The 18,671-nt window shown below is 42.5% G+C and overlaps 1 protein-coding gene across 2 annotated transcripts in view; it reads left to right on the forward strand.

Annotated features, from left to right (window-relative positions):
* sema4d (sema domain, immunoglobulin domain (Ig), transmembrane domain (TM) and short cytoplasmic domain, (semaphorin) 4D) overlaps positions 1 to 16,742 on the forward strand; it is a gene marked incomplete at its 3' end in the record, with an annotated part of 37,652 nt that extends 20,910 nt beyond the window's left edge. The window contains exons 4-21 of one of the 2 annotated variants that reach the window (XM_079179570.1): positions 4,309 to 4,442; positions 5,942 to 6,087; positions 6,180 to 6,242; positions 6,367 to 6,465; positions 6,583 to 6,676; positions 6,820 to 6,936; positions 7,456 to 7,607; positions 8,286 to 8,461; positions 8,618 to 8,774; positions 9,010 to 9,232; positions 9,654 to 9,766; positions 10,081 to 10,253; positions 10,429 to 10,475; positions 10,615 to 10,986; positions 12,817 to 13,047; positions 14,116 to 14,328; positions 14,536 to 14,627; positions 15,552 to 16,742. In XM_079179570.1, the coding sequence (XP_079035696.1) occupies positions 4,346 to 4,442; positions 5,942 to 6,087; positions 6,180 to 6,242; positions 6,367 to 6,465; positions 6,583 to 6,676; positions 6,820 to 6,936; positions 7,456 to 7,607; positions 8,286 to 8,461; positions 8,618 to 8,774; positions 9,010 to 9,232; positions 9,654 to 9,766; positions 10,081 to 10,253; positions 10,429 to 10,475; positions 10,615 to 10,986; positions 12,817 to 13,047; positions 14,116 to 14,328; positions 14,536 to 14,627; positions 15,552 to 15,572 (2,586 nt within the window). In that variant the 5' untranslated portion in view covers positions 4,309 to 4,345. Of the gene's footprint in view, positions 1 to 4,308; positions 4,443 to 5,941; positions 6,088 to 6,179; positions 6,243 to 6,366; positions 6,466 to 6,582; positions 6,677 to 6,819; positions 6,937 to 7,455; positions 7,608 to 8,285; positions 8,462 to 8,617; positions 8,775 to 9,009; positions 9,233 to 9,653; positions 9,767 to 10,080; positions 10,254 to 10,428; positions 10,476 to 10,614; positions 11,625 to 12,816; positions 13,048 to 14,115; positions 14,329 to 14,535; positions 14,628 to 15,551 lie in introns of those variants that run through there. The other variant, XM_079179571.1, reaches the window with a different exon arrangement.
* Between the last annotated feature and the right edge of the window lie 1,929 nt (positions 16,743 to 18,671).

Here is an 18,671-nt window from a genome sequence, read left to right on the forward strand (position 1 = left end):
AACACTTCGCAGCAGAGGGGAAGTGAAAACACCACTTCCCAGCAGAGGGAAGTGGGTTAAAGATACGTCTGGTACACCTGTTGATCTTTAAACAAAGATTATTTGCCGTGAAGAAGCCACTCTGTAGCTCTTATCTTGTTGTCCTTCACAAGCACATTGCTCTGCCTTGAACAAAAAGTGCACACCGACCTTTTTTATTCCTTTTTTTTTTTTTTTTATACTGAAATGACTGATTAGTGAAGAGTGTAGCTCTAGTGGCCTGCCTTGGTAATTCAGCAGTCAGTTTGGTTGTGCTTGATTAGCTAACAGTGTGTGCTGAAGGGGAAAAACGTTAATCAAGAAGTGTACAGCAGCGAACCCCCCGCGCAGCGGTTAAATCTGGTTATGCATTGATTTATTATCGTGACCGGCTTCAATCAGAATGAATTGGTTGCACACTCCTGTTGATTTGATTGTGGTGCATAAAGACATAAAATCACTTTCCGAGCATTTAGGTTCCTCTCACTTTCATACTCACTAACACATTCACAGGTCTTGTGAACAGATAGGCAGACCCCCCCCCCCCCCCCCCCCCACACACACACACACACACACACACACTCTGTGTCCTCTGTCCTCAGTGGGCAGCCGGCCAATGTCTATGCCCAGTTAACGACACAGTGCTGGGAACCCCAAGGCCCCAAGCAGGTGTCAACCTCCCTGCTCAGCCAAAGGAGCTGAGCGGGGAACACAAAGGGCTCAAAGAGACCTGCCAGCATGGTAACAGTCTTAAATATCCCTGGCCAGTGTGGCCACTCCTCTAAATCTCCCAGCAGCATCGGGTAGCTGCCAGTTTGCTCTTTCTGCTACTGTAGCACTGACTCTCCAAAGCTTTTTTTAAGTTTGCCCCTAACGGGGTTCAGAGTGGTGAGATTGATAGAGGGCGTCAGGAGTTCACACACGGAGGGACGAGTCTAGTTTGAGGCTTTTATTTGCGCAGCGTGTTCCGAGGAAAACGAGCCAAAAAACTAGAGGCTGAGAAGAGAGATGAAGTTTTATTTGTCTGGGATTTTTTTTTTAACCGTGGATTTAGAATTGTTATCTCAGCCGTTCACACTGTGACTACGTCACTCCCTTTCTTTCTCCCCGTCTCTGTTTAACGGTTTCTTCTGCCGCCGTCGGACAGTTTATGGATCATCTTTACGGGACGCTTCCTCATGGGCTTGTGCGACCTTTTGGAAACACTGGCTTGGCTCGGGGCTAAGCCGTCCTGGCATTTACGTTGGCAAGACTGTAAAAGAAGAAGATGAGAGGGAGAAGTGATGCCTTTCTTCTGTACTTCGTCCTCTGTCCTCCCTCCTTTCTCTCTCTTTCTTTCTCTCTCTCTCTGTTCATTGTTGCCGACTCTGCAGTGATGATGTGGATGTGATGGAGGGGGTTGGAGTGGATTGGAGTGGAGGCTACCCTCATCTTCAGCAAACAATAGGTCCTTGTGTGTTTGACCCCCTCTTTAGCAGAGTGGAGTCCATGGCTCGGGCTGAAGCTGGGATGGAATTCCACCTTACCCAGATTTAGTCTGTGGAAACCCTCACAAAAAACCCCCCCAAAACAATCCCAATGCTATGAGGGTCATAGCTCTGGGGCAATTTATTCTTATTTACAACCACATCAATAATCAATTATCGTTCTCTTCTCTCTCGCTGTGGTGACCCTCATTGATCGCCACATGATATATCGCCCCCTCGGCTGTGTAACTGATTACTAACCTATATTTGAGCCTGATGAGCCACATTGGTGCTACTAGGTCAGTTAAAATGTGGTTGACAATGATTTATTTGTCTTATTGCCGAATAATTTGTTCTGTCATTTTAGTTGGTCAATTTAAAATGAGAATAAATGACCTAATAAAGCAGTAAAACACGCTTTACATTCCCCTCGTTTTCATTCCCTACTCCTTCTTTCAGCCAACTTTTAAGTCGACGCCATTCTTTTCAGTAGCTTGAATGCTAATTCAATCCATATTACTGCCACATGAGACTGTGAGAGAAAAGTTTTGTTATCTCAGTCCTCGTCTTACAAGACATCCGATAACCTTTTATCCCCATGTGACCGGCCCACCCATTTTTTCGGAGGTGTGCAGCGGATACTTTAGCAAAACCAGAATGACCTGCTTTGTGCCAGATCGCTTTACTTCCTCAGAGGACTGCGTGCTATCGCCAGCCGGAGCCAGCTGCCTTCTGTCTATTACACCAACACTGGCCTTCAGCGTCCTCTCCATTAACGTAAAAGCCAACTTCATCTGTGTTTAACGAGAGAAAAGTCAGAGCTGCAGTTGTGCCGAACACGCCCCACACTCGCATGATTGGATCAGGAGACAGGAAGCACTTGAATCTTACAATTGAATTTTGTCAGTTAATCACTTTCTGAGTTAATACCATTTCCGTGTTGATAATATTGACAAGAGTAATCGCTCTTCCGTCCGTGTCAGAATGAATTTGCTTGACCATCATGAAAATTGACCTTTAAGATTATTTTGCATGTGCCCTGCCTCGCAGTATATTTGGCCAACCTTGCATGTATTACAAGCAGGATTGAGAACAGATTTAGAGATTTATGTTGATATTTAACTTAAGCTTTAAAGCATGAGCTCTCTCTCCACCCCCCCACAGCTTTTCTGCTGACCTAAAACAGGCCACTTGAAATGCGGTTTGGTCAACCAGAGGATGTATAAACCATTTTAGACAAAAACAAGTGGCTGAAAGCACAAAAATGTTATTAGTTGTAATAACTGAATCTTCTATATTTGAGATCCAACCATGTCAAGATAAAACCATGTACCTGTCCTATGTTATTGTGAGAACTGTGACATTGTTTTTTATTTTATGCAATGTTGAGATTTATTGAGGCCATTTGTGACCAAAAGTACCGTTAACTATTTATTATATCACTTCTCAGTGTTAAGGAATACTTTATTGATTTTACTTGAAGCATCTGCAGTGACTTTTTTTTAAGGTTTTATTGAATATATGAAGCATCAACCTCCTGAGGTGGGGCTGGATAAATGATGGACTTATAGAAAAGGCACAGAGCAGCCTGATGGAGTCCTTATCAGGCGCATCGTGAGTGGATGCACCGGGACAGAGCTGTTAAAAGACAGAACGATCACACAGCTGCACAAATTGGATAAATAGAAAACGACACCTGCATCTGATAAGAGCCTGATGGAAGCCAGGAATGTTGTCGTCATCCCCATTGTCGTCATCATCACCCGAGGCAAACGGATACACCTATTACTGTGCTTAAACAATAGTGCGCCGGAGAATAATACGTTTTCTAGAGGGGATTTTCTTAAGCCTTAAGGTATTAAGTTGTTGCTTAACTCACATGCCAACATCAACTGAAGTGTCATACAGTGGTTATAACACGCACACAACATAAACGGCACTGTTAATAGAGTTTAAACATTCTGCCACTGTAAGTCGAGTTGGTTCAGGACCTCATCACGTGCTGCAGCCCTCCCTCTCTCTCCTCCTCACTGCCCCCTCTCTGATTCTTCATCCAGATGGAACTTCTCCTCCATCCGTCTTCCTGCTTTGCTGTTTTGCATTTCTGAAATGTTTCCGAGATCCAAACGCAACCAGTCATTCACTAAAAAGCTTTAATAATTCCACTGGCAGGAAAGTATCAAAATTGCACTTGTCAGAGTTGTTTATGAACTTCCTTTTTTTGTGGTGTGAAAGAGAGAACGGACATGATTAGCATTAGTTTCTGATTAGTAGGTGACTTTTGCAGCTGACTACTGTGTACACCATATGAATAAAGCACATTAAATAAAGAATAAAAAGGCACACTGGGTTTATTGACATTTCATAACATTCCTAAACTGCTATCAATTGTCATTGTTGATTAATCTGCAGATTATTATCTCAATTAATTGATTCATCAATGAACAGTGGCCATCACAATTTTGCAGTCCAAAACCCAAAGATATTTAACTGACTGTCATTTATGTAAAAGAATACTTGAAATGTAAAAACATAAATTCCACACATTTTATTGTAGGGGTGTTTTTTTAATATATATATATTGTGCAGTTTGTAGTGCGTGTGTTGGCTTTACTAACCTACTAAGCGACACAAAAGAGGATGAATCAGTCCCGCCAGCTTTCAGTATGAGGGAAGTGGATTTGATGCCTTCCCCCTTTTTAGCGCGTGTGCTGCATGATAAGATATCAGCCTGTGAGGAACGCAGTCATTTCTACGTCCCTGTAGAATATTCACTTTTTGAGCACACGGTTTTAGTGTATTGCTTTTACTTTTTGTCTTGCAGAGGAAACTTCACAGTTCCGAAGTTATCAGAGTCCAATATGGGATTCGGCGTGCTGGGAGTGTTTCTGGGGCTGCTCCTAGAGGTCTCCACCCATGGACCGCACGCTGTGCCTCGATCCTCCTGGAGACACCAAGGTGAGATTTGATGCCATTATATATACATTATATATAAATAAAGAAAATGTAATATTTCTGAGTAATTAAACATAAAGTGTTATGCAATTGAAAGAAATAAAGGTTGCCGTTTGGATAACTAATCTCTGCTACTTTGAATTGCCATGTGTTATTTATTTGCTTCTCTAATCAATTGATTTTAACCAACTAACATATAATAGTATAATACGATAAACGAGTTCTAATTAGAGGTTTTGTTCTGTGTCCTCTTTACAGTAAATGTAAATCACTTCTGGTAAATGTTCTCTTGAAACCTCTGTGCTGATTTAAATTTAAACCTTGCTTGAGTCACAGAGTCTACGGGCACTCAATTTGGGAAGTCGAACTTGTTAGACTGAGTTGATATTTATGAGCTTACGCGATCTTAAAACAAGAAACGCGAGACGCCAACACGAACTTAAGTTGCTCCACTAGCAATGCATGGAGAGCCGAGATCTTTGTGATTTATCAAAACTCTTTCCACTCAAGGTTCACCATATAGTCTGGGGGGACACCTGTTTTCTTAAATGTATCTCAGACGAACCTCAGTCTCACCACAGCTCTCAATTTAGAGCGTTCAGGCGTCCGGCGGACGTTCTGTTTGCATGCCTCCATTTACAAAGTGTCTCCGCTCACTGTGGTACAGTCAGTGTTTCAGTCAGTCAGTGAGGCTATTTGCTTTCCTCGTTGTGGTGTTTACGTCCAGGCACCTGCAACCCGAACCCACTTGCACCTGGCACAGCCAGAGCCAGCCAGACACGAGCGCTCCACTGGGTTCATCATTCACGACACTCACTCTAAGAGAGGCAAACATCTCCGTGTGAGGGTTCACAGCCTCTACAGTAATGAAACTTGTGTTTTAGTATCTTTATCTCAGATTACATCCGTTACCTTTTGTTGAACTGTTGATATTTACCCGTTTACTCCTGATGAATTTAAGGTGTAACTTGAACCTGCATTAAATGTTTGGGGTTTTTTTTGGCCACTTGGGGGCAGCTTAAACAAGCTGTTAACATTGTACTGACGTATTATCGTTTTCTAAAGTTGTTACGATGAACTTGTTAGCGAAATGGCATATGTTTAAACAGCCAGCAATTTTGAGCCGTGTTTCTGTCCACCTTATTAATGTAAATCCAACATTCACTCTCCTTTTTAGCTCCGTTTTGTCGCTAACTCTGTCTGTCTGCCGTTTGGCGTTGAGCAGATAGCATCCGCTCTGTTAAAACCAAAACGATGAGCTGGAAGCCATTAAACTGCTCTGTAGAGCTGAGGAGGAACTGGAGAGTTTGGTGATAATTATCTGTGGGTTTGTCACTACAAGTGACTCCTCCCACTAAAAATAGTCACATGGTCCAATGTTAATGTAGAGATATTAATCATGGCAGCTTTAAATTAAATTCTCAATACTACTGAATACAAATGTTAATAAGAAAGAGTTTTTGGGACGCTAAAGTAATGTGATCCAATGGTTCTGTGCTCAGATTTAGATCTGATGGAGTTTTCGGAGCCTGAGATCTTCAACTACTCCACGTTGTTGCTGAGTGAGAAGAGAGACGCGCTGTATGTGGGAGCCAGGGAGGCCATCTTTGAGCTCAGCAAGAAGAATGTGACGGTCAAAAACAACAAGGTACCAAAAAATACAAATGAGATTTCTAACAGGAAGGAAAAAACATGTTCAATTTGAGTAATCATTTTCTTAAAAAAAATTATCATTTTAAGGTTCAATGGACAGTTGCGGAAAACCCCATGGTGATGTGCACGCAAAAAGGAAAATCAAAGGAGGTTCGTTCAAAAATAATTATAATTTATGTTGGTGTTGTTTTTTCTTAATGGTGTCAGAATCACTCTTTCTATTGTCAATACAATAAACAAGTGTGTTCTGATTTGCTCATCGGTTGCTTTCCAGAGAGATTGTCTTAACTACATTAGAGTGCTCCAAGTCGTAGACGATGAGCGGCTGTACGTCTGCGGCACGCACGCATTCCAACCTCAGTGTGACTACTTGGTAGGTCGATGCTCAATCCCTCCTCAACTGGAAACGTCACACTGCAAAAATAAACATGTGCCGGGGCTCTCCAATCATCGGCGTCGACTCAAATTTGACCGTGAACTCCTCTTTCAGAACCTCGCTGACTTTTCGTTGGACGGTCGACCCGAAGATGGCCGGGGAAAGTGCTCCTTTGACCCGTCGCAAAGCTTTACTACCGTCATGGTTGGTGAGTTGGGGCCCAGTTTTTTTTGTCATTTCACAAAGAGCTCTGTTGGTTGTCAGGTTGTCAGTAATCCCCAATAATCTGTTATTTTGGGTTTGCTGGAAAATAAATTGCTGTTTTTGTTTTATTCTCCGCTTTTCTGTCAGATGGAGAACTGTATTCAGGGACGTCTTATAACTTCTTAGGCAGTGAACCCATTATTTCCAGATACTCTCCATCCCAGTCCCAGCTGAGGACGGAGTACTCCACATCATGGCTCAATGGTGAGTAGGGACGATATGTGATGAGCGAACATCTTGAGTTAATGTCAATAAAGTAATGGATGAGAGAGACGGTAGAGATTGATCGGTATCTGTGCTGTTCAGGGTATATTGGCTCAAATAAAAACCGATCATAATACCAATTGACCGCTTATTAATGTGAATTCTGTGAGTAACTTGATATCAGGCCAAAATTAAATTGTTCATGAAGTAAAAGATACTCCACTCTGTAACAACGCTGTACAACCGCAAGTGGACTTTCCCTCATCATCGCGACGCATCAGTTTCAGGAGTCAAATTCTCCAGTTTAACTTTCGTTCATATCGTATCAATAATTGAAGCTTATAAACTTAATATCTTTCAACCTTTGGAACTCCAGTAATTTAATTTAGTAGCTCATGTAAAATAAGGTGTCAGATTAAGTAGTGTACAGCTCTTATTTCAGTGTGACAGATGCATATTTATTGTCCTTCCTACGCTCCCTTTTGCTAATACCTTTCTCTCTCTCTGCTTTCCTCGCAGAGCCCAGTTTCGTTTTTGCCGACGTGATCAGTGAAGGCGGAAACAAAGTAGACGGCGAAGACGATAAAATCTACTACTTCTTCACCGAGGTGTCGGTGGAGTACGAATTCTTTGGCAAGCTGCTCATCCCCAGGGTGGCGCGCGTCTGTAAGGTCAGTACACGTCGTGTACCATCTGCACATACCAGCAGCGTCCCTCTTCAGCACCGTATCCACCTGCTGTCTGTGTTTGCATGTCGTTCTCCTTCTACAGCCTTCTTTCCATTATCTTGAATCTCTCACCTGAGCTCATGTCATGGTACAAATCAAGTTAGTCAGTTAGTAAGGTATTTATTAGGTCATGCACATACAGGTGGCCAGCCAAAATTGATTGATTTAATCAATTTAAATGATGGTAAGACAAAAAATAGAAATGTTATGTAAACCTGTTTTGCTAATGCACTACTAATCTTAAATTCATACAAATAGTTATGATACTATCGGAATATTGATGTTTTATTTGCATCTTTGCTACAAAGAGCTTTGTGAACTGATGTTCAAATCTAGCATAATTTTTAGGAGAATATTAACCATAAATATAGATATTACCCAAAAAACAACATTGGCTGAACAAAATATGTCTGCCAAGCGCTCCTAGCACTTATTGCTTTTCACGAATGATAATATCTGGAGGTGGCTTAAGCAAAAATACAATTTTGAAAATTCCCCCATTCCCAGTGGAAATTAAGCCAATCTTACGCCTGCCATTCCTCCTCCCTCCTCCTCATTCCCCTTCCCCTCAGTCTCTGTCCTCTGCCTCTCCCCACACACTGATAAACGTGTCTCCCACAGGGTGACCTCGGGGGGCAGCGCACCCTGCAGAAGAAATGGACGTCCTTCCTGAAAGCCAAGCTGGTGTGCTCCATGCCTGAGCTCAACTTTGTTTTCAACGTAGTACATGATGTCTTCATCCTGAAGGGGGCCGACTGGAGAGACACCGTCATCTACGGGGTCTTCACCTCCCAGTGGTCAGTGCTTTGAAGATCTTGAGAAGGGGGGATCGGTTGGGGTCAGACAAGGACTGTGTTTCATTATCAGGCAGGTCCTTAAATTCACTTATTCCCCCCCCCCCCCCCCCCCCCCCCCACTTCTCTCCCGACTCCATCATCATCCCTGTCCCCCAGGGGTAATGTGGGCTTGTCAGCAGTGTGCGCTTACAACATGACAGCTGTGGAAGACGTCTTCTCCAAGGGCAAGTACATGCAGAAGGCCACAGTGGAGCAGTCCCACACCAAGTGGGTCCGGTACAACGGCATCACTCCTTCTCCACGTCCTGGAGCAGTAAGTACCTTTCTCACTGCTCCAATAGTTAAGACTGAGCTCAGTTTGGTGTGAATGCTTGTGCAAATTATATGAAGTCCAGGGCCAGGAAATGCTTTATTAAGTATTTAGAATACAGAAGTAAAAGAAAATGAATGTCTTGTCTTAGTCTTTTTTTAGTAGACAGACGGATGTGAATTTACTTTACAAGAATAAATCATTTAAAGTCTCCTGTCTGCGTTTTTTCCTCCGCCAGTGTATTAACAACCTGATGCGACGGCAGAACGTCAGCAGCTCCCTCCACCTGCCAGACAAGACCCTCCAGTTTGTGAAGGACCACCCCCTGCTGGAGGACCCCGTCCTACCCATCGGCAACGGGCCTCGCCTCATCACCAAAGACGTCAACTACACTCAGATAGTTGTGGAGAGGGTGCGCGCGCTCGATAGGAACATTTATGACGTCATCTTCACCGGAACAGGTAAGAACACATCAGTTATTTATACACATTTGAATTTAAAAACTGTTATAAACGAGGCTGTGCTTTTCAAGTTCATTAGACCCTGATGCTGATCCGAGTCACTGAGAAATAGACAATATGTAAGAATATTGTAAATATTCAAACACAATAGAGATTACATTTAATCACAATTGCAACAGGCTGCCTTCAGCGCAACACCTGAAGTAATGGTTCCGTTTACAACACCAGTAACCGCTGAGCATAGCTGGAGAATAGTATGGTAAAACAAACAAGGGAAGGAAACTGAACAATCTGAATAAAGCTGATACCAGTTAGCTGACTCATTCAGTACTTCCTGTATTCTAATAGTTTGTTTTAAAGAGGCTCATTTCTGGCTCCTGCCTCGGCTGAATAATTAGCTTTTTACCATTCTCATCTTTAGATAAGGGAGTCCTGCACAAGTCGGTGGTGTATGAAGGAGAAGTGCACATTGTGGAGGAGATCCAGCTCCTGAAGAACTCTGAGTCCATCAAGAACCTGCTGCTGTCGCCGGAGGTCAGTGACGAACCGTACAAAGAGACCGCTGCGGGACAAGAATTAGGAAATTAGAAAAAACAGAAACGCATAGCACCGACGGGCAGTGTGTCTTTATGTGGTGCAATACGAAAACCGTTCCAGGCCACTTTGCTATTATATATTTATTTTTTAAGTGATTTTTAGACGTTTGTGTAGTTTTGAGTTCATATTTGTGACCTTGTGAAAGTAGTAGAGTTAATAACAGTAAAATTCTAATCGATCTATAAGCGTATTCCTTTTGTTGTGCACTCTTTCTTTGGCATATCAATGTGAACAACCTTGTGCTTCCACAGACACGGTCCCTGTACGCTGGTTCAGACTCCGGTGTGGTCCAGTCCCCCACAGCCTTCTGTGGCCGGTATCTGTCCTGCGATGACTGCATCCTGGCCCGAGACCCGTACTGTGCCTGGGACCCTCACACTGCTGCCTGTGTCATTATCTTTGATGCTCCCAGCCAAAGGCTCAGGTAATCCTTTTTATTCTCTACATACCGGTACTCCGCTCACGCATTACAACACTGGATGACGAAAGCAAAACCACCAACGAGAGACATCTGAACTGATACTCCATCCAGTTTGACCAGCTTTACTGTCTCAGTCTAAATATTTTTAGATGAAAATAACGCTTGTTTGTTTTTTCAGGAAGCTAATCCAGAGCCTGAACGGTGACGCAGACAAGTGTCCGTCAGGTAGGGTGCAACATGCTCACATACGACCTAACAAAGAAGCTTTATAACATGGACACTGGATTGTCCTCTATTGCACGTTAAACACTAAAACTCTCACTGGGCCCAAAAGTCATTGCTTTCTCTTTGTTTTGCCTCTCAGCATCAAGTCTGTCTCTGAAGGACTACCGACGTGTGACCGTGAAACCAGGCAGCTCTGCTGAGCTGCCGTGCCTGGGACACTCCAACCTAGCCCAGGTGATGTGGAAATCCAACGGCTCTGCCCTCACCGAGGCCTCTCGCTTCCACCTCATAGGCGAGAACAGCCTCCTCATTTACAGCGTGGCTCCAGAGGATCAAGGTCACTACGAGTGCTGGTCAGTGGAATGGGCCCCGGCTGCTGGGAAGAACTTCAGCCGCCTCCTGGCCGGGTACGTCCTCACTCTGGATCTCCCGCCCAGAGCTCCACACCAGGCAGGCCACGTTGCCACCACCCTCGGCAGCCAGGAGACGTCGAGCTCGCACTCAGCTGAAGGTAATGGTAAGACAGAGAGAGCCCTACTAACGTCGGCCCTTGCCCCTCCCAGCTTCACAGCCACAGTCCACCTCACCTCCCCGCCCCAAACTGACTCATCACTAACCCTGCCGCCCAGCAGCACAATCAAGTTCCAGCCCAAGCAGCTTCTTCCCGCGAGCTCCAACGCTCCGCGCCCAGACAGCCGGGACCCAGCGGCTGAGTATTTGCAGCGCAACAACAGCACCGCCCTCCTCTTCCTCTTCCTCCTGTTTTTCCTCCTCTTTCTGGCCGCGCTGGCGTACAACTGCTACATGCAGTATCTTCCGGCACCCTGCCTGCGGCTGCGAGCCGCCCTGTTGGGCACTCACAAGAGCGCCCATCAGCCCGAGTATCGGGCCTGCGAGGCGGGTCTGATGGAATCATCTGCGACCGACAAAATCAACATGACGGAGCAACCGACGCAGAACGGCAGCCAGACCACTCAAAACATCCGGGCGCTCCGCGACACCGGGTATGAGACCGAGCCCGAGTGCGGCAACGGTCAGATCCCGTCTCAGACTTGTGGAAACGACAGCCCGTCCCAGGAGAAACCCTTCGATGTGGACTGTGAATCTCAGCCCATCCAGTTCGCAGATGCAGATGAACCTTACTGCTAGCCAGAAGCCTCTGCTCTGCTTTTGTTTCTCTCAGCACAGAGACTATTGATAGGGAGGGAGGAGGGGGAGGGGGTCACACTCTTGCTGCATCTTTCCACGACTCACAAGTCTAAGTGCTTTCCTCTATATGAAAGCATGTTCAGTGTACAGCATCACATGAAGTTTAATCATCACAAGGCGTCAGGCGTCCCACTTTGAGATTTAACTCCTGTCTGGTCTAGGGTTTATGACGATAAAGCAAAAACTGTATTCACAGAAGCTGCACCCTCTCAGCTTAGTCCAGCAAGAAAAGCTATTTCTTAAATTCCAAATTGGAAACATTGTTTACCAAATTGGTAAGTTACTTTGATGTTTTCCAAATTGGAGTCATGTTTTTTTTTTTTTTGTGTACAGCCTGGGGGGAAAATAGTCTCTTGAAGCTTTTGCATCTTTTTTTTTTTTCGGAGCAACATGTAGGCTAATGGACTTGGGTCAACGCTTCGACATTACGGTGATTTCTCAGGGAAGATTTTCTCAGCACGTTTATAGCCTACCGTTAGCCTAGCTTTGTACGGTGTTGCCGTCTGCTTCACATGGTACGTGGCTCTTTATCTCACCCAGTAAAGTGGCAATGTCGGGTTTGAATGTCGGAGAAAGAGAGAAAAAAAAACAAGTCGACGACTTGCATGATAGAACAATGCTTAAAAAAATCAAACCACTGTCTCGTTGTCTTTGAGTGACAATGTTGAGTTTCTCTGTATTTTATTTTATTTTATTTCCTCCCTGTGAAGTCGACATTCCTACACGGATACAACTCTGATGCTCCTTTTGTATTAACCTCTACTAGTCACTTTCCCTCGTGGTCTGTTAATGACATAAATATGTTCTATATGACGTGATGCTTGACGATAGCAAACATCAGCCCAGTTTATACAAAAAAATATTTTTTTATTCTTATTTTTAATTAAGTTTTAGAACATTCTTAGAGAATTATTTAAGATGAGTCGTGTCTGTGGTAACATCATTTTGTCTATTGTGTAAGTAGTTGTGATCGTCCTCATTTTTAATTTTATTTATTACAAATTTGTTATTGTTTTTTTTTTTAAATCCCAGCCCATTAGTCTCCCTCTTGTCTGTGTTGCATGTCACGCCTTGTTTAGATTTCCTGTTTTCCTCAATACTCTCTCTTTTCCCATCACTCCCTCCCTCACAGTCTCCTCTCCCGTCGACACTTCATCTTCCCTGTCCTCCTCTGGAAGTAGCACTCCCTCTGCCTTCCCTTCCTCCTCCTCCTCTTCTTCCTCTTCTTCCACCTCTTCCTCCACCAAGCCCCACATTGTGGAGGCCCGGGAGGCAGAGGTGAGACTGTTGCCTCCCCTGCTGAAGGACCAAGCCTGGGGGGTTCACGCCCAGGAGGCCTTCCTGCTCTTCTGCCTGGCGTTGGGTGAGTGGTGTGTGTGACACTGACTCGGTTCACACCTCCCGAACCGGAAATCCATTCCTCTCACCTTTTTAACCCTCCCCCCTTTTTCACTCTTTCTCTTCTCTTTCTGCATGTTGCATGTTACCATTTTCCAAACATAAACTAACCAGGTGTGTGTGTGTGTGTTTCTGGATCTGTTGATAACAAGCCTGTCCTTTGCTTCAAGGCGTAGTGGAGAACTGTTCATCTCCATTTTAGGTGTCTGGTGAGATGCCTTAGTGAATGTTGAAAATGACAAGTTTCAATATTGAACTGTCAACTTCAGTGATCTGGTTGTCTGACAATTCTTAATTCTATGTGAATGAAAGGTACAGTTTTATTTATAGTATTATGTAACACCAGACGTGAAACCTGTACAATTTTAGAATAGATCCTTTTTTTTTTTTTTAAATCCAGGGTGTTATTGTAGACTCAAATGTCTTACATCTCAATACTTTATCTGGATCATTTTTGTGCCTGTAAACAAGTGTAAATATAGTTGTATATATGGAAAAATACCATTTGAAGATGTACATAAATTTAGGGGACTATTTGGGACTATTTCTCTTGGTAGGGAGGCTAAATAAATCTTGTCAAATGTTTTCAACACTGGCTTGTTTTCTTACATTTTTGACCTCAGTCATCTTTTTTTAATAAATAAATGTGGTCTCATTGCTGACGATAAGGGGCCAAAAGATTAGAATTCTGTTGCATATACTGAAAAAAAAAAAATATATATATATATATATATATATATATATATATCGGTGATGAAATCAAATATGAATTCTGTGTAAGCTACTTCCAGCTCAGGACATCTGGCTTCATTAGTGACTGAACCTGTTCAATATGCACTGAATAGGAGTGCTGAGATCAGGCAAACTTTCACACTGCATGTAAACATATATATCCAGTCAGACTAAACTTGACCGACACAAACGAACCGACCAAAAGGCAAGTATTCCCTATCGCGTACAGTCTGTGTGGCGTGACACTGTCTCGACCATTCGGGGGCGGGGAATCAACATGAAGTCCTAATCTGTCCCTCAGGTCCCAGTGATGTCCACATTCACTGGCTAATAAATGGACACAGCCTGGACACCCCCATAATGGAGTACCGCCGGCCGGTGGGCCAGAGGGAGGTACTAGTGAGCAGCTGGCTCCAAGAGGGGCCGCTGATCAAGGACGCCCGTTACCACTGTGTCGCTGAGGCCAGCACAGGAAATGACATGTCCGAGGTGGACCTCCACCTCACTATTAGAGGTATCCGGACCTGAAGCTTGTATGGCTGTGAGAATGTCCAGTGTGTCTACATTTGACTATACTTATTTTGAGCATTAAAACCGATTTATGTCTCGAAATTGTGAGATATATTGTGAGTAATCCGTGTAGAGAGGTAATGGAGTGCCTGGGATTGGTTGCAGCAATGCCACTGCCATTATTTCTATAAAAGACGTTATTATTTGACAGATGAGGAGAACATTCCATCCAGGGATTTGAACCAGTGGAGAGGTGCACTCACAGAGCATGAGCAACTGCTCAAAAGATGGGAGGAGGCCTGGGTAGGTCTATGTTCATGCATGAGAGTGTCATACTGGTTATTGTGCATTTGCCCCAGGTCAACTTGCATCATGTGCTCCCGTCTTAATCCGCCCTGCATGTTTGGCTTTAGGCAAGTAGTTTTGAGCTCTGTTTTGTTTTTTTCCGCACTAGAGAAGTGCAAAGTCCAGATTCTTTGGGGCAAATAATTAGGAACACAAAGCTAAAGCCAGCTGATTCATATTCCATGAAATCAAGTGTTTTAGTATTCTGCAAATTAACTTTATTCTACTTTTTTTCCTGAATGAAGCCTTTGTCAGGGTTTGAAAAACAAAAAGCAAACTTATTTAACTAAATTGCTAACCATTCCTGCAGCTTTATGGTTAACTACTTTTAGCCATCACATTTAACTCTATTACACTTAAACACACGTTCTGTTCCACATGATCTATTAACCTCATTCAGCTAACTGTGTTCCTGATAACAAAAACACTTTTATGTTCCTTTTTTAAAAGGATTACTAAAGGGGTCTTCCAAATATAGATGCACCAATCTTGTGACATTTTTAACTGAATTTCTTATTGGGAGCAAGTCATTCAATCTGTTTATAGGACTCCGTCTCATCACCCATCTGTACCAGTAACGAACAAGTTTAGATAAACCTACATGAAAGTTTCAAGACTCAGATCCAGTCTCTCTTTGTGTAGTTTGAATGAAGATGTGCTACTTGCATGCATCTAGTTTGACCGGAAAAACATGCACGCTCCCTCAATGCACGTTTCTGAATGGTGAACTTAAGTCTGTATTTCAGACTGAATTATAATTTTTTCATTGTTATTTAAATTACTGATGAAACTGGAGATGTTTGCAGTGATTCAGAGGTCTAGAACCAGACTAGTTGAACATCTGTTATCTCTTGTACAGTACAGCTGTGTTTCCCTCCACAGGAAAGCTGTGACGGCCACTGAGCTCTGTGAAGACGACATGAGCTTCACTTGTGTTGGCTGAAACCTGGTTGTGAACATGGTCCTCACTCAGCCCAGGTGGACCACACCTTTGACACTGAGGCACACAGTGTCACTTCTTGCGTAGCGAGTTTGATGGAGAATTCACGACACCTACCTGGCTGTGATGATGATGGTGTTGGGACTCCTTCCAAAGCTGACAAGGAGATGAAGGTCATCGGTCTGAGGATGTTTAGGCTGCCTCACCAAATATGCATTTCTTTCTATTTTTATTGATAAAAATGAACATCAGTGCTTGTATGGAACAAACTGACGCTGTATGGGGAGCACTGAGCTATATTTGTAAGTGATGCAGCATCTGTGGCCTGTAAAATAGTTTATTTGTTTATTTGACAAAGGTCTCAGATGTTGTACGATCCTTCAAAACTACCTTACAGTTCAATTTTTACTTGAGGTTATACAGTGTGTTGGGTATTTCTTTTCTTTTTTTTCTCCTTCCAGAGAGTTAAAGACTGAGCTTTATCACTGGACTTTTGAATGCAGGAATTGAGAAGTTTACGGTGGGAAGTAGGGTTCTTTTCAACCACAGTGTATCTCTGATGTTTGACATGAAGCACGCTTTTATCATCGGGTAAAAAGCCAAGCATCCAAAGAAGCCGTCCTTCGCGTTGGTTGAATTGTTACGGTCTGTGCCTTACTGATTTCTGTCTGCAGTTTTTGTTCACAATATAAATGTGACTACCCATTTGCCTCGGAAGCAAAAATAAATTAAGTCTGTTTTATCCATCGCTTATATTGACTTTAACATCAGTGCATCACGTTTGCCCTGTTTGAATGAAGCATGTTTATCACACACTTTTTAAGTCAGTAGACCGATTAAATATTCACAGACCCCCATACATAAACACATTATATGCTGAGTGGCACAGTGACACGTCAGCCTTTTCCACAGGAACACTTTCTACCGTCTGAATTATTAACTGAGCGACTGCTGTGCATTTCTCCTTGGAAGCCAGTTATGACACTTTCAGAGGTTAAAATATAACCCTTGGCTGGAAACATATTTTCTTTCTAGATGTAGGTTGTATACCTCACGTGATGTTTATGCCTCACAGATTTATAAACAAAGGGGCATTTAATATTGTATTCTTAGGGCTGATCAGAAAAAAAAGTTACCCCTTAAATGTTCAGTACAAGACATTTGATGTGTAACAAAAAAAATGCAACTGGGAAATAAATGTTTATATGCAAAGTTTCTGTAGCTCTGTGATGCTTTGATATTTTTCATGGTGCCATCTTCCACAACTGGAGTCATATCGCCCTCATGTGACCAAGTTAAGGAGCACAGGCAAAAAAGGAAAAAAAAACATGAAGATATTCATTTGTTTATCAAATACATTTAGTTTATTAGAGGCATATGGTCTGATAATGGTTTAATCTCTGATCTCTACACAATAACACAAGTTATGTCGATTTTCCAGTTATCACAGAAAAGCAGCATGACTGTTTCATGTAGTTACTAATTGCATCAGCCCAACGCGCTAATTCGGGCATGAAGTCACAAGACTTCCTACTGAATGTATGAAATCACTGTTGTGAACCTGAAACTAAAGCAAACACTTAACATATCATCAGACATAGATCAGAAATAGAAATAATGTGGAGATTATTTTAACAACTAGATCCAAGATCTTATTACTTATTATTATTATTGGATACTAAAATCACAGAAGGAATCTTTATGTGAGATCATGTCAGTGCTTCGAATATGAAAAGGAGGATGTGGTCTGAAATCACAGACACATGGTACAGATAACAATGTGTGTTTATTCATTTCTAAAGTTATCATGACGACCAGTTTGACATTTCTTTCTATTTTTGGCACTATAGATAGGTGAGGCAGCTGCCTCCAGAACATTGTTTGAGGCCCTCCTGATTTTTATTTTTTATTTTCCAGTTAATGCTCCTTTACCTACCATTTTCTTTCTCTTTTTTTTCTGGCCAAGAATACTTAAGACCATTATGGACTCGCTCCCTGTTGCACCGTCCACCTGCAAGTTAGAGTTGCCAACAAGATTTGTAAAACTCACAGGTTCATAGGATGTCGTCCAAAACGTACCGCTCCATGAGTAGCTCATTTGTTCAATGCGAAAAACTAGCCATAGAAAAAGGACAAAATGTGGAGATTTAACTGGTGTGAAAGGAGAGTTTACATTACAAACTAAGGACAACGCTGAAGGCAAATGTCTGGCTGTACTGTAAGATTCAGATCAAGCCAAACATCCTGAAAATGTTGCCCAACTTTCTATATGAAAAGGCTCAATACAATTTGTTTTAAATGAATATAATAATCATGGAATTACAGAGACCATATACAGCATATCAAACTTACATATTCCATGCACTCATACAAACCCAAAAGATGGCGGTGGTTATAATGTGCTATATAAAAACAACTAAAAACTGAAAGCTAGTCTATATAAGGCAGTGTGTGAAAAACATTTAAATCTAATGTATCATGTGTTTTTACTTTAATAAAATGGAGAAACGGCGTAATTCTGGGAGTTGTAGTTTTTAAGAGCATAGATGAACCTCAAAGTGTTTACAAACTACAAATACCACAACTTTTGACAATTATATTTTTGTTCGGGATATATGTGGCACTAAATGACAGCTGGTCAAAATACCAAAAATCGAGTCATCTCATACATTAAACAATGCAAATTAGTTTTTACTTAAAATATATTGCATCAAATTGTAATTTAACTTAAATGGATTGGATGTATGGCGTATACTGTAAGGTTACTCTATCTCTAGGGCTGCAGACACAAACATATATGATCCTCTTGTACTTCCGCTGCATCTGCCGCTTTTTAAATGAACCATTCAAAGAAAGCTCAAATGATGCCCCAGACGTGATTATGAAAATGAGCTCTCAAGGCTACACATTGTCCACACAGGAAATTCTTACATCACGCAGGTCTCTTCAAGTAGGCTATCAATATTGTTTCCCTTTGCTATTCATTTTGTTACGCTGAGCTTTTAAGAAACATTACACACTTGTATAACCACAGGCAGAAATGTTATTGAATTGTGGTCACA

Source organism: Pholis gunnellus (genome assembly GCF_910591455.1).
Source record: "Pholis gunnellus genome assembly, chromosome: 18".
In the NCBI taxonomy this organism is placed as follows: Eukaryota; Metazoa; Chordata; class Actinopteri; order Perciformes; family Pholidae; genus Pholis; species Pholis gunnellus.